General features: G+C 39.4%; 1 protein-coding gene across 3 annotated transcripts in view; it reads right to left on the reverse strand.

Moving 5' to 3' along the window:
- Positions 1 to 15,552, reverse strand: part of LOC140309819 (netrin receptor UNC5C-like) — a 184,125-nt gene that overhangs the window by 49,064 nt on the left and 119,509 nt on the right. For all 3 annotated transcript variants that reach the window (XM_072387836.1, XM_072387835.1, XM_072387837.1), the window contains exon 4: positions 14,666 to 14,769. In XM_072387836.1, the coding sequence (XP_072243937.1) occupies positions 14,666 to 14,769 (104 nt within the window). The remainder of the gene's footprint in view (positions 1 to 14,665; positions 14,770 to 15,552) is intronic.

Consider the following 15,552-nt stretch of genomic DNA (forward strand, 5'->3'; position numbering starts at 1 on the left):
ATGTCCAGGCTGTGTTAAAAAAATAAAGGTGCTCAGACTAAATACTGATGCTTCTTGGGCTATACAGTATATAGTACATAACCCCCAACTTGCATTATTTTCATGATGTAAGACTTCAACTCCCAAACTCAGAGTGCTGCACCTCTACTACATCCGTCTACACAAAAAAGCCTGTTCCACGGAAAGTAAAGTATCAGCTTATGTGTGAATTTTCAAAGCTTACCACTTAAATACTTTAATTTGTGACTGTAAAAGTAGCAACTATTGATTTGGAAAAGCAAGTTGAAACAAATCCCCCCTCCCCCCATCCTTCAAACTGCAATGACTCTATTCCTGTTCATTTCACTTATTGCCATTGGTACAGCATACTTGCCAGCTGGCAGCATTTTTAACAAATACAAATACCCTCATTTTGGTGCCAACAGAACCTCTGGGCTAATTCTCTGTAAGATCTACACAACTTCCCAACATTTATCACAGTAAGATGCTCTTTATCTAACTGCACTTACCTAATTACCTTCCTCTGAAGTCCATTTGCCTTTGTATCCTAACCACTGTTAAATGCAGTGAGAAAAATCAGTGAGAAAAATCACCTTATATGTTTAAGTGTAAAGTAGGAACATCTAACAAGTGGCGTAATGGGCAAACAGTCGCCATTCGAGTTCAAAACAACAGCAACTTGCTTGATAATTGAACACAATTTACAGCAAGAACATAAGCCAGAAAATAATGACATCTCTTACACAAACATGTGGCAAACTGACATGACTAGATAAGAATAAATGTTAAAAGACATATCTAATGTCTCAGACAACTATACCACAAACAGCCAAAAGAAATCGATAAACTACTAAGCTAAAAAGTTGTTAACAGTAGCCGCGCTACTGAATTTTACTGTTTATGTGATGTATGCTCACCAAAAGCTAAAATATATCTGTGAAATTTCCCTTCACTGTCTTAATTGGCCATATGTCCTGGTGTTTCTGTCTGTATATTCTCCACACTTGGGAGGTGATTAGGACAATCCTGCTGCCCACTGCTTCAGTGGGGAATTTACTACAGCCACCGACACCACAACAATATAATACATGATGGGACTGGCCAGACTGGGCAGATTGTGCAGGTTAACATAAGGTCACTATTCAAGTGTACACATTCAGTATATTGGATATGAGAAAAAGAAGTGTGCTAGGTATGTGTGTTGGAGTCAGTGTGTGAATGTCTGCTTGGGATTTCAGAGACTCTGATAGCTTAATTAACTAGATCCAGGCGAGTGACATAAAGACCCAATTAACCGCACTGACATAACTGGGTCGCCATCAACAGTCATTGCACAGTGAAGCTCTAAAAGACACCTTTAATGAAATGTTGTTCAGAGTAAGACTTGTTCATTTTTCACAATGTTTCAGCGCTTTTATCTGTTCAAATATCAAAAAGAACAAGATTAATCTGTGTAGTTTTGTGCCGACACTATAAGCAGAAGACAGATACAGATTACCAAATAAAGGCAGCTAATATGCGGATTAGAAATAATAACACACATATATATATTTTAAATTGTCTTTGAAAAAAAAGCAGAGAATGCAGCACAGAATTGGGACTTAGTGCGCTTTTTCTATGATTTAAGGCAATGTAAAGTTTAAGAGAGCACCCTCTATAGTGTGTCTTGAGATCAGCGTATGCAGTATGTAAACTACTAAAGTGTGGAAGATTAAAACAAAAAAAAAAATCAATGTGTCGGCCAGTTCAACTTATTCTCCAAGGTCTTGTACGTAAATAGAAAACGGACTCAGTAAATGCTCTTGGACCACTAGAAATTACAATATAGTTGAGGAAGAAGTACATATACAGGAAACCAAATTCCCAAAGTGCAGCAGAAAGAAAGAACTTACAGCACGCTCTCCAAGGTGTCCCACACAGACAGAATTGGGACATGCGAGGACACACGTTCGGACAGTGCTGGGCCCACAGAGGCCTATTTATAACCTACTGCTCCACTGCACCTTGGTACACTGAATGATGCATGACTTGCACATATGATACATGTATATTTTGTTACTTAGCCATGACTTTTGTGTTCTTGAATCTTTTTATACCACAAAACTTGTCTTTTAACATCCTACACACATGAAAATTGCTGACATCGTGCATCACTGAAAACTGTAAAGAAAGTACACTAATGACTATTCCTCAGCATCGTAAGCTTACAAATTAGGGTAAAAGAGAGGACAAAGGGAGAGAGGTAAAGAGCAGGTGAAGGAGAGAAGAGACAAAAGGAAGTTGCTCAGCACCAAAGGAGGTCACAGATGTGCTGAACAGAAAGCTTGCATCGGCTTCTCAAGAGTGCATACACACTCAAGCGAACACACACACACGCACACACGCACTCTGTGTTACCTCTGAGATTTAACACAGGTGCAGCTGCTTCACAGTGATCTATTAGACTCACCCCATCATGTCAACATTCAAGAGTAGAGAGAGACAGAGAGAGGGGAAAGATGGATGGGGAACAATCTCAAGAGAGGGCCGGATAAAGAAAAGGTATTTCCACAGCAACGGTGAAGGAGGGAAAGATAGAGAGCTTGGAAGGCAGTGATTATGGTGGAGGAGGATGTGGAAACAGGGAGTAGATATCTGCAGGTGATCCATTAAAACTAAGCAGACAATGTCACCAAATAGGGAGAGGAAGCAAAGGAGGATGGGAAAGAGGAAGCTTGTGGAAAGAGTGATTGGAAAGGAATGAATAGGACAAATGAAAATATAATGAGGAAGTAAGAAAGACTGAGGGAGAAGGAGCAATTTGGAATTTCCATACAATGTCAACAATTAGTGAGAGAAATATGAGGGTTAGCTGAGAGACAAGGTGCTGAGACGGTAAAAAAGTGTGTGGAAAGACTAGTTGGATGAGGAAATAGTTGGGTAATCTATTCGACCTCACACCTGGGAAAACAAGGGCAGGGAAGTAAAAGTTGGGAGAAATGCAGAGGGGAGAGAGAAGAGAAAAATCATCAAAAGACAAGGACATGTTGGTGAGGGTGATAACTTACACTATAATCCCGTGTCAAAACATGAGATGTGTGTGTGTGTGCGAACATGTAAAATCCAACAGTAATACCAACCACAGCTAACCTCCCCTACCCATCTCCCAAAGAAGAGGAAGCTGGCATTACATCCAGGGACTACCACTGTGTGAAGATTGATTGATGGGCTGCACTTTGAAGACAAGGTGGAGGTAAATGGTGAGTAAATGGGAAAGAAAATGTGCAGAAAGTAAAAGAAGCAGAGAAGAAAACCAGTGACATGGAAGTAGAAGTTCAAGAAGCATGAAGGTGGTCACAAAAGAATGTTTAAGCATGATTTGCCGCAGTGCCACTAATGTGGAAGACATTCATAGTCCATTAGCTGACTTAGAGGACTGTGACATAAAGACTTGACAAAAAAAAAATCTTTTTTCCACAAACACAGATCTGGTCTTGTTAAAAGAAAAAAGAGAAAGAAAGATTTCATCGATGAATCTTATTTAAAGCAGATTTGTACTGATACTTTTCAACCATGTGTTGATGATCAATGTGCAAATGATGAACATTGATCTGATTTGGGGTTTTAACATGTCAGTTAATAAAGTGTTTTCCATGTGTCATTAACACACAAAAAGAGCTAAATCAGCCATCAACACCATGGCTGAGGATTTCTTCTTTGAATCTGCAGAGAACCACCTACAGTCAGGTGAGGTTAAACATCCTGAATCTTCTGTGTAGAACTTTGTAGAACCCAAGCATGAATTGCAGGGTGGGGCTCTTCACCTAATCTGCATGTTGTGAGAAACCAATGAAATTAAAAGCAACCAGCCTGTTTTGCTCTTGTTGTGAAGATAGCAGCCCAAATTTGTACGTATCATGGCTGTGGTTGCATTAAATCAGATTCAACAAGCTTTACTCAAAGATGCTTAAATATGTGTAACAGAGTGTAACTATTCAGTTAATTTGGAGACATTTCTGTTTTCACCAAAATACAAGAACGGTCATGTTTCACAATCTTTTAGTGGACCGGCATTAGTGAAGCAAATTTGATCAAAAAACAGCGGGTTTTATAAAGACTGGCGCTGTTTCAACCATTTCTACGGGAGACACCACAAGACAACACCATACACCACAAATACAAGATAGCATGTTGGTCAACCAGTAAGTTTGTTTTCTACTGTGTTAATCTTTCTGTCCACTCTTGTTACCAATTCCCATACTTCAGCCAGCAGGGCTCATGCTGACTCGCTGGTCTTCCTGACTCTGCCCTGGGCAGAGGCTGCTTTGCCACAGTCAGTGAGGTGGGGTAGCTTTGCCTGTGTCTCACTGCAAATGAAGTGACAACAAGCAGGTGCCACTGGGAAAAACCTGTGAATCTTGCACTCAGTAAGTTAGATTTAGCAGCTCTTTTGCTATTTGGTCTTAACAATATGAGCACAGTAAACGCAGTTTTGCACAGTTGGAGGAAACTTTGCATTTTGTCAGAAGTAGTGGGTGCAGACATGGGCAAGACCATACTGGCTTATTTATAGATCTCCACTGGAAAAGGAAGACGTGGGGGGTTGAAATGAGGGTTTTTTTGTCGCAAAAACTTGAAAATATATGATTTTCAGGAATTTTACAACTGGAATGGGACTCTAGAGAAGCTTAATTAGATAACTTAATTAGATATCACTGAAAATGTGCACCCAATAAACATAATACCTGGTCTTTATGAGCATGAACTGGGAGTCTCTGGGGAGAAATAAGCTGATGTGGGCAGAGAGTTTGGGGATGACAGAGTAGGTAAGTACGAAAACAACATCAGAAGGGAGTACGATGAGTCTAAACTTGGACCTGTGGGAGAAAAGTAATTTCCTCATTGTGTCAGCAGCGGGACTATGCTGGCTGCCTTAAGTAAAAGTAGACTTTTCCCCTACATATGTAATTTTGATATCACCAGCTGGTGCTGCTTGTTATTAAGATACAATTTTAACCACATCTGGAGGTTTCAAGTCTATCACAACTCTAAGAGATGTGACTTGGTGTACAACTATCCACAAAACATGCAAGTCATTGTTTACTGAATTGGAGAACCACATATCAATGAAGAAGGAAACCAGGAAATAAATGAATAAATCAAAAGACAAACTGAGTAAAGAGAAAACCACTCAGAGTCGGAAGGGCCGGCGAATGCATTGAGACTGTGGAAGCAGCAGTGGAAACAGAGGGGACTATGGAGAAAATACAGAGACGATGGCTTGGGGTGTTAGGGGCGTGGAAAGTTCTAAAATGAGACCCTGGGCTCAAATTTTTAGAAGACGAGGCAAGACGAAAAACATCCAAATCCACTCAGACATATCGAGGGAACATTTCCCCAAACAGATGCTAACCTAGTAACAGCTGGAATCAGAATCGACACCTCAAACATCAACCAGGGAGAAATTTCCAAAAGGAAACACTTTCAACTTTTGATAGAGGAAATGGAAGTTAGGATATGAAAAGATTAAACTTGTTCTCGCCCCTGTTCTGATATTGTTTGCTGTACATTTGGTTCTCGACTGATCTGCAAGCCCAGCATGTCACGAGACAATGTTTGTCAGAGGAATTTTGCACCAAATAGAGTTCAATAGTGTACTCATCTATTTATTTTTTTTCGTGTCTTCGTAGATAATTTCATTGAATGAAATTCAAGTGATTATTCTAATACAGATTCTTTTTACACTCATATTTAATAACTTACTTAAACTTTTATATCTATCAAATTTATCCTTTACTGACAATAATAGGAAATGTGATTCTCAGGATTAAGTCATTAAAGACAATGTGTTCCTAATGACTAACTTGTTTGGTTGTTGTTATGAGTCATTGTTGAAATGATTGACAGGTTGTTGAATTCTAAAACAACCTCCTGTGGTTATGGGTATATGTGGTAAAATTGTTGCAGCTGTCAGTATGTGTGTCTCTGCTGCTTCCTTTATTTCTCTGGAGAGTGATGTAGTTTACTAAGTACTTGAACATCACAAATGGTGGCAACAAACGATAAACAGAAGGAGAGGGAAATAATTATCACAGGAGGAGTTTGTGCATGTCAAGTGATCTCCGGTATAACGTTTACCAAGATCACAGACCTCAGTTAGCTCGAGCACAGTCTTTTCAAGGAAAGGCACAGGGATGCAAATTTCTAAGCTTTAGAAGAAAACTTTTTGAGAAACTCAACCTCCCAGTTGAAAGAAAAATGTCTTAAGGAAAATTAAGCAGATTCTGGAGCTGCTGCACATCCGGGCCATTCATCATTCCTTCATAAAAATAAAGGGATCCATTCAAATTTCAGTAATGCTATTTTTCATTATTCTATGCTAAATGCATTTTATAAATGACATTTTATAAATGACATGTAATGATCAAACAAGGCTCCAGATTTTGTGAATATCTAAAGATATGTCAACTGTGCATGGATGCCTCAATGCGCAGTATCACGTACATTCACATCACGAGTGGACAAGCTAACCCTTTATGTACTTTTGTAACACACAGTGTGTGTTTATGTCAAAGCTTATTCACAGTACAGTGGAGGAGTGCTGATGACACTCCATAATCATTAAAGCATGAAGAGGCTCTGAGCTGATTGGGGGCGTGCTAATCCTTTTTAATTGACTCTCCAGTTCTCCAGAGTTATTAAAACCACCCAATAACAAAATCAGCTTTGCTTAATTAGCCTGGTCAGCTGAATAAATAGACCCCCCCCCCCCCCCCCCCCCCCCACACACACACACCTTCCTTTGCATTGCTCCATTTTTCTTCCAACAGTGTAAAGTCTAAAGTAAACAGTTAACCAAATGGGCATGTGGTAAATAATCTGGTTAAAGCATTGGCCAGCTGAAATTCAGTTAATTCTGGGATGTTCTGCAAAACATAATCCAATAAAAAATTGACCTCAACCACAAAAATCTTTATTAAGAATTTCTATTCAGAAGATTTAACCATGACAAAAAAACTAAAAAATTAAACCTTAAAATGTTGACTAATCCTAGCCATAATTTGCATGGAAATTGAGGACATAATCAACAAAAGAATATTTCCCTTTCACTAACATTTTTTTTTTTTTAATGTTGATAGCAAACATTAAAATAAGTAGTGTTGGGGGGGAAAAAAAGCTTGTTTTGGTCAATATGACATCTGTGAGAGAAAATTAGATACATTGAGCAGATATTTCTTACAAAAAAAAAAATTGAAAAAAATCAGCACTTCCTCTCTGTACGATTTCCAAAAGAGCTTTAGGAGCATTTTTTCTTTAAGAGCTGTACATTAAATCTGTCTCTGTGAAGTTCTGTAATCTTCTGTAACCAACAGTCAAATTTATTTTAAAAAAGTACCGACAACGGCCTCCTTTAGAAACTAACTGAAGATCACTTAACTGAACAGTGATGTAAGTGAAAAGCAATTAAATGACAGCAATTATTCAAAGCCCGGGCTTATTAAACTTTTTCATTCTTGGTCTCAAATGAGGAATTTAGTGTCCCAGTCTCTCACATAGTTAAGATATGAAATGATCTTACAACTCATCCCAGCAGTCAGACCAAGAGCTATTTCTTTAGGGGCCAAATTATTTATTGAATCCTTATTTCATTACAAAAATTAAGATACTATAAATGAAAATGCACAGAAACTTTTAATACATGTTGCAAGTTCATCAAACTGAAAGCTTTCTGTGGACCTAAACGACTTACAAGATTCAGCATTTCATAAAACTTCACAGAACAGAGCAGAGTGTTGTTATTTGACAAAGCTGCACCCTGTGTCAAAACACTGTGTTCATTCATCCTTGACAACACTGTCAGGATTGCCAAGGGCAGCACGGGTGGCTGTGGTACACTCTACGCTGTCATGTCACCGTCAATCCTCAGCTTTGTCTCAGACTAAGTCAAGAAAGACAGGGGGCATGGGGAGACAGAGTGACAGAGAGAGATAGAGTAAGAAAAAAATCCACAAGACAGGTCAACAAATTTGTGTGAGAAATGTGAAAGAGAAAGAAAAAGCAACTGATATAATACTGATATGGGATGTTGTGCTTTAGGTTTGAGCCCATGACGTTAAAAACAGCCAAAAATACTAATATAAAAACAATCTTACATATTAGCATTACTACAACAGCACATTTAAGATACTGTATATTCTATGCTACAGACATAAAAGCTTCCGAAAGAAGTGATGTCAAGAGCTTTTGAACAGGTAATGAAAAATAGTAAGTTCTCTTAATTTGGGGGATGTGCTGGGTGAGGCTGGAGATGTGGATTTACACAAACACCGTCATTATACACTCCCCACATACTTCAGAGTCAAGCGCCCACTCAACCCTTTGCATTCCACACAGACAAAAGAACAAAGTTCTACTTTCAAATAGACTTAAACCTCAGACCACAGAGAACTAAAACCATACATGATCACTGGCCTGCATGTTTCCTGTCCTCTCTTAGGAAGGATGGAAATTATGTAGTTTGAGTTGTCAGTTATGGAACAAAATATAGCATAATTGTATAATGAGAAGTTTCTGTGGTGAGTTTTGATTGATTGTTTATTTAAAGCAGCCTAGTTGATTGACACATGCACTGTACACACTTTAAGCTAGAGTGTGCTGTAAGAACTAAAATACTCCCAACTTGCAGGAGAAAAAACAGATAAACAAGATTAGTACTTTCTTTCAAAGAGTCACATACAGTCTACAGACAGCGAAAGTACTCTCAAAAAAGAAAGGCCAAACAAATTAAAGGAAGAATTTTCTCTGAAGAACATGCAACAAAGAAGATATATGCAAGTGTCCCCCGTCTAGACAGATGCAGTGATTGGAACTGAATGGGAGTGACCTGAGAGATCAACTAACAGATACAAAGATTTTATGACTGTATAAAGACACAGAGAGAAAAACAGTGAGAAAGGCTAAAAACGGAGGCCGAGGTTTTGCAATGGAAAAAGTCTCAATGATGCACAGACTGCTGTCTGTGGCGAGGGATCTGACTAATGCCTGAATGTACTGACATGGCCTATCGCTGGACGAGCAGTCTCCCAAGGCTCCTGAAAATCACAGCTTACTCTGGTAATATGTATTTTTTAAGTTCTCTCTGTGTGTGTGTGAGTGAGTGATAGAGAGAGAGAAAGAGAGAGAGAGAGAGAGAGAGAGAAAGAGAGAGAGAGACTGTGTGTGTGTGTGTGTGTAAAATTGTGTCAGTTCGTGTCTGAAAGTACAAAGTGGTTTTAAGACTTGCAGGGGTTCAAACTTAATGGAGGGTTCTAATAGATAAAGCATACTTTATAATTAAATGCACCATGTCCTTACATTCCTCAGTTGGTGTCTCAAAGGGAATTTATTGAACGATTATATGATGATCATAAACAATTTCATCACTGAAAGCTCAATACATTTCCGACCAAACCGGGACAAAAGAAGCTCTTGCTCATCTGTTCCATTTGTAAATAAGTCTGCAATGATAAACCATCCCAATAGCATTCTAATAATCTTAACACCGTTTCAATAATTCACCAAGGTAATCGGAATAAAAAAAAAAAAAAGAGATTGCTGACTAATCTGTGGATTACGATGATGATTTCTGACAGAGGTTTAGGATCAAGGTAAAATGTGATGGGAGATGAGCCGTGGGGCTTACTATGCTAGCTCAAAGAGGATTAAGGTAAGGATCTATTGGGGAAGCAGCACTACATAAATTGTTTTTTTTTGTGCACGAAAAACACGCACACAGACACACGTAAATGTATTCACACATGGCGCACACACACATGCTTTTCTAGGGAACACCCAAAAATGGTAGTTTAATTCTTCTGATGCGGAGGTCAAAACATTTTGCTAACCTTTGGAAATACTCAACACTTGCTTTGATCACAAATGGTATCCCCTCTGGTTTGTTCAATTCAATTTATTCAGAAATACAGAACGACGTGATATCCGTCATATCTTAAGCTTGGTAGAAATTAATTTTCTAGATAAGAGACATCTTTCATCTTCAAGCCCTTTGACAAAAATTTTGACACGGGAACCGGCAGAATGTTTAAGCTAAATACATTTCAGATGGTGTTAGAACTTAAATTGTTTATTTGACAGCATTTGAAAAAAGAAAAAGTATTCTGACGCACAGAGGAACATTGAGATTTGAAAAGAATGTAAAGCCAAAGGAATTCAATAGATCTGCTTTTAGCTCTGGAAACTGGAGGAGAGCATATCTTATTTGTTAGACAGTTTAATTCACACTGTCACCTTCACTGTCCATTTAAAGCTCTCCACCGCCACCAGAGTTATAACCTCCAGATAGGTTCTGCTAGTAAACGTCATCATATGACACATTAACAGCGAGGACTACAATCAACTGTGTGCTCGTCTGTGTACAGCATACTGTATGGGGTGTGAGGAAAAGGTAGCCCTTAGCATTCTGGCCTCACCACATCACTGATGCCTTCTGACTTAAAAGTCTGCTATGATTTGCATCACAGAGTCACGCCCATACACACACACGCACACACACACACACACAGAGGGGTAATTACACAAATACACTTGTCTAGACTTATTCCACAATGTTTAATGTGGACAGTCACTCGGAGAAAAAAAAAACTGAAAAAAGAAAAAAGGTCACTCTAAGCGAGGTTAGGAGCCGGATGTTTGTGAGTGTGTGTGAGTAGCTCAGCCTCCTGACACAAACACACATGTTTCCGCTAACTCCTTAGAAAGTGTGTGTGTTATGCCTGAAGGTAAAACTTCTTTGACTGTGAGCTATAACAGCAACCTTGGACATGCCAGCTGTGTGTGTGTCGAGCTGAAGAACACTGAGGCAGGGTCAGTTCTGGCTTGTTTTGAAGCTTGAATCCAAATGTTATGTTTAGGGGGAGAATCCCCTCCGAAAAACATGCCACGTGCATAACGCTGAAAGGAATGACTTGACTTCAGATCTATCTTCTGCATTAAAACATTACACCCTGACAGACAATGTGGAGGCTGATCTTGAGCCATTATTTCTCCGAATAACTTGCACTAATTTCGGGTGTGGATTGAGTGGTTGAGAATGTGACGGAAACTTGAGCAGGCTCCATAAACATATCTAGTTACTGTCTGACTTTGTGTGTCCGTGTGTGTGTGTGCGTGGATGTGGACACGTGGAGGTCCTGTCACCACACACTGATGTGTTTATTTCACTGCAGCTGGGGTAATCACTCAGGCACAGAGACAGACGCAGACAGGCTCGCACACACAAATCCATAACTCCACCTGCCATGTGCAGTCCACCGGCTCTGCCTGGCCTTTGGGGTCACTCCGACTCTTTTAAGTTTGAAGATATATGCATTCGTGCTGTCACTCTGCTCCCTCCGTGTCTTAATGGCCCTAACGACATTTGTTAGGAGCATATACAGTCAGGTTGACTGCGGCTCAAATCCAAATTTCACACAGCTACTGACTTGTAGTGGAGTCTCTTAGATTTGTAGATTGATTTGGAATATCTACGGCCAGAAAGAAAACTCAAATAAACCAGAGTAGGAACATTTTTCATTAAAAGTAAATATTTTGCTGCACCTGTTTCAAGTCTCGGAATCCACAGACTGTATCCATGAAGACTTTCCTGTTGAACTGCTGAACTCTTCTCGCTGAATCCAATAGCTTTCCATCAGCTTTTAAAGGCTTTATATCACAGTCTGAAGAGATTTAGATGTGTCTCAAGGATTTCACAATACCTCAAATTGTGTCTCACTGGAGCTTCAGATTGAAAGATGGAGTAGGAAAAAAAAAACATGCAGAGGAGACTTATTGTTCATAAAAACTGTACAGTCAGTGGGGAGTGAAAAAGGAAGTAATGGTGTGTAGATGTAGAGGCATTTTCTTTGCAATGTGGAATTGGTTTGACCCTGACCTTTCAAGTCTAGCAGTTGTGCAGCAGTTAAAAAGATCACTAGGTAATCTGTCCTTTTCTGCACATTTTGTGCTATGGTGCGTTTGTGTCCGTTTCTTTGTGGCCATATCTGCACGTGTATTTGTGGTAGTGTGAGGGCAAACTTCTGTGTGTGCTTATGCTGCTATGTATATAGTATGTGCTCTATAAGTATGAATGCAAATTTTGAGTGTGTTTGTTTTGGGAGTCAAGGCTTTAGTGTGGCATGTTGACAGCCATGTGCCAGCTGGGCATTAAGATATAGGTATCACATATCAAGGCAACGACCCTATCGCATTGACACCTTTACGGCGGTCGTCAACTGGTCGACACAGCAACCACGACCACTAATATTAGAACATTTTGAAAGAGGTCACAGGACAACAACAACAAGGGCTGTCCATCAAATAAAGAAAAAAAACACCACAAATATTGGGTCATATGTATAAGTAAGCGATGGCAAAAATATTAGATATAAGAACAGATAAAAATAGAAATGTAGAGGAGATAAAAAAAATAAAAATAAAAAAAAGAAGTCAGGGTTACGCCCTGAGGACATCAGCTGGTTCTAAATCCAAATCCCTCTAAACAGCTTCAGCAGACAGGCGAGACAGACCAATCCATTTCCCTGAGATCCCATTATGACAGGAGAAAAAAGGACTGGCAAATTGAACACCAAGCTAGAAGTTTCTGGGTGTTTGTGTGTGCCCTTAAAATTTGGGAGTTTGCCTTTCCCCAAAAAGCTGCTGTGTTCAAACAGATGTCAAAATGAAAATGCACTAAGGTATGTAGATAAGGCAGGTGTAGTAATGACTCATTAGTGTTGTGACTCATCTCCGAGATGAAGGAGCCTGAATTGAGAGGGTGAGCGTGGGTGTGTGACGGAAAAAAAAAGACACATAATGACAGGAAAAAAGAGCGGATGTTTGCATGTACATTTCTCATTGTCGAATTAACCCAAAATTACAACAAGCGTTCTTTCTTGATTTCCTTCAAAAGAAGAATAAGAGATATACTGCAGAGGTGAAAGCTCATCTTTTTGTATCTTTCTGTTCCTGCCCCACCTTCATCTCCACTTTTCGCCTACACTCTCCCTTACTTTGTATGCTCATTATCTGCCTGAGTACCCCTCCTCACCTCCTTCAGTTTATCTCTTCTCGTCTCTCTCAGGAGAGCTGTGTACTTAGGTGCAATTGAAAACGACTACCAAACCCTAAGGAATGAAACCTGATTCAGAGACTCCTTATCCGACACTGCAGCCTTCTTAAAGTGCTGTGCTGCTCCTCCCCAGTGACCAACTAAATTAAGTTATGTATTTTCATACACACAGGTGGGAACACAGCCAGGAAACCAGGAAAGCGAAGAACTATATGAATTGCAAATGCTTTTGCAGTCGTTAGCGCCCTCAGGGAGTGGAGGTGACACGTGTGGCCCTTCCAAAATGGATGCTTACTATGTGACAGGTTTGATGAGTGAATGAAATGCCAATGCGACAATGTGCTTGAGGCATAGAATATTATCTTACACAGAGGTGGTTAGTGTGGGTATGTTCAGCCCACTTGAATTTGAATGGATACGCCTTAAATCCATGTGTTACAATCTCAGAACTTCAGCAAGATAAGTGACGCTCTTAAAATGGCAAACGATAATGGTCAAATTGCTTAAGCGGCAATGTGTGTTTTGTTAGACTTTGTTTTCAGGCACTCCATTCACTTTCCTAAAGTTTTCAGTTGCATGTGTAAAGCAATGCTGCAAAATATTCCCATCAGTGAAACAAACAATTAATAATAAAAAAACACTAAAATATAAATAGTAGTACACTTGCTCAAGTACACCAAGGAAGTGAGAAAAAGGGGGTGTAAAATAACAAGAATGTAGGCTAAATCTCTGCAGTAACTGGCATTTCTTCATGTAAGTTGTGCTCAAATTGGCTCTCTGGGGACATTTAAGTCTAAATTTAAACTCTGGATCTTTGGATCAGAGTAGCAGCACTTTCATGCGCTTGTCTGTCAAAACAGGATTCTGGCAATAAAACATGTGACAATACAACACATGGGTTGTTGCATAATGTGAGCAATGCCTTGTTTTTCAAATATTTCTGAGAACATTTTTAAGAAAAAAAATTGGCAAGAGAGCGAGTTGCACTGATCTTCATTCAGTTCATCTATCAAACATTGCCCTTGGGCGAATTAAAGTTACATATCCTAATTTTGCTACTATTATGATTGGAAGTGCTCTGAGATTACATTTGTTGTGAATTGGCTCAACACAAACAAATTGAATTACTGTGATTAGGTTCAAATCATCATTTGAGCCATTTACCTAATTATCAAATGGACATTTAGGCTGACCCAGTGTAGATTGGGTGTGTTTTTCTTTGTTTTTTTGTAACATTAAGTCTCATCAGTCTTTGTTTAAGTATAATGCTGCAAAAAAGGTGGAGAAAAATTATCTAACATGTGCCAAGAAGGCATGCAAAAGCCCATGCACCAATCAAACCACTCTGTTCTGCCATCTTATTCAAAGGTCCATGCAATTTCAAAGTGTCACATCTGTAATAACTGACATTTCTGTGGCACTTCAAAGCCATTTCCACTCGATGATTTCGATTTCTCTTCTTTTTTATCCTCGTTTGTCTTCATTCTGTCGTCGCCTCTCTACAATCATTCCCTTGTTCTGCTCTACTAATCTTGGTTTGCATTCGCTGTAGGTGGAGGTTAACAGTAACGCTGCACATACCTCAGCAGCTGGAATGCCCTCCGGAGGGCGACACTGTAACAGGACCTCCTGCTCCAACGACACTTCCTTTCCCAGGGGTTCCTGTTCAAATGACTTCTTCAGGTCTGAGGAGAGAAACAAAAAAGTTTATAATGAGAGACCGATCATATACAACAGGCACAGCCAATCATCATGAAGAGAGGTTTTAAAAATGAATAAAACCTTGTAACGCGTCCTCGTTATACTTCACATTTTGGTGATAGCAGTGGCCAACTCAGATTCAACGCTTTAATTCTAATAGATAAATTGGGTAAGCTCCATGTGTTAAAATTCGGTCTATGAACCCTGAAACTGGAATATAAGAAAGGCAACATCAAAAATAATTAAAAAAAAGAAAATGCCTCAGTGGAAAGTAATGTTTTTTCTGGATCTGATGCTATGGCAGTGTAAACCTGGGTCATATCATCACTTCTGTGGCAACAATGACACGGTAATTACCTAGTTGGTGGTGACTTCTCACACTCTCCAGTTCACAACAAGCAAAAACACTTAGACACACTGTTAATGTGCCTGAAAGCCAACTGATTCTTGTGTAGTACTCCACACACTCACACACTCACACACACAACCACAGGCTGCTCTGTTGCATGCCTGCCTCTCCATCACCATGCAGAATATTTCACTTCGTTCAATATGGATTTGCCAGAGTTCAGGGAACTCAAGCAGGCCAAAGACAATAAATGATTCACATTAATGGTTCACATGCTGTGATAAATGACAGCATTACAAAGCAGCATGGAATGCACGGCTATTTCTTTCACTGAACATTTCAGAAAGAACTCGAGTGTTTCTTTCTTTAGTCATTTTGAGGGGAAAAAAAGTTAATACAAGTAGACTGGTATGTTCGT

Source organism: Leuresthes tenuis, unplaced genomic scaffold (assembly GCF_036924035.1).
Source record: "Leuresthes tenuis unplaced genomic scaffold, fLeuTen1.0.hap1 SCAF_6, whole genome shotgun sequence".
Classification (NCBI taxonomy): domain Eukaryota; kingdom Metazoa; phylum Chordata; class Actinopteri; order Atheriniformes; family Atherinopsidae; genus Leuresthes; species Leuresthes tenuis.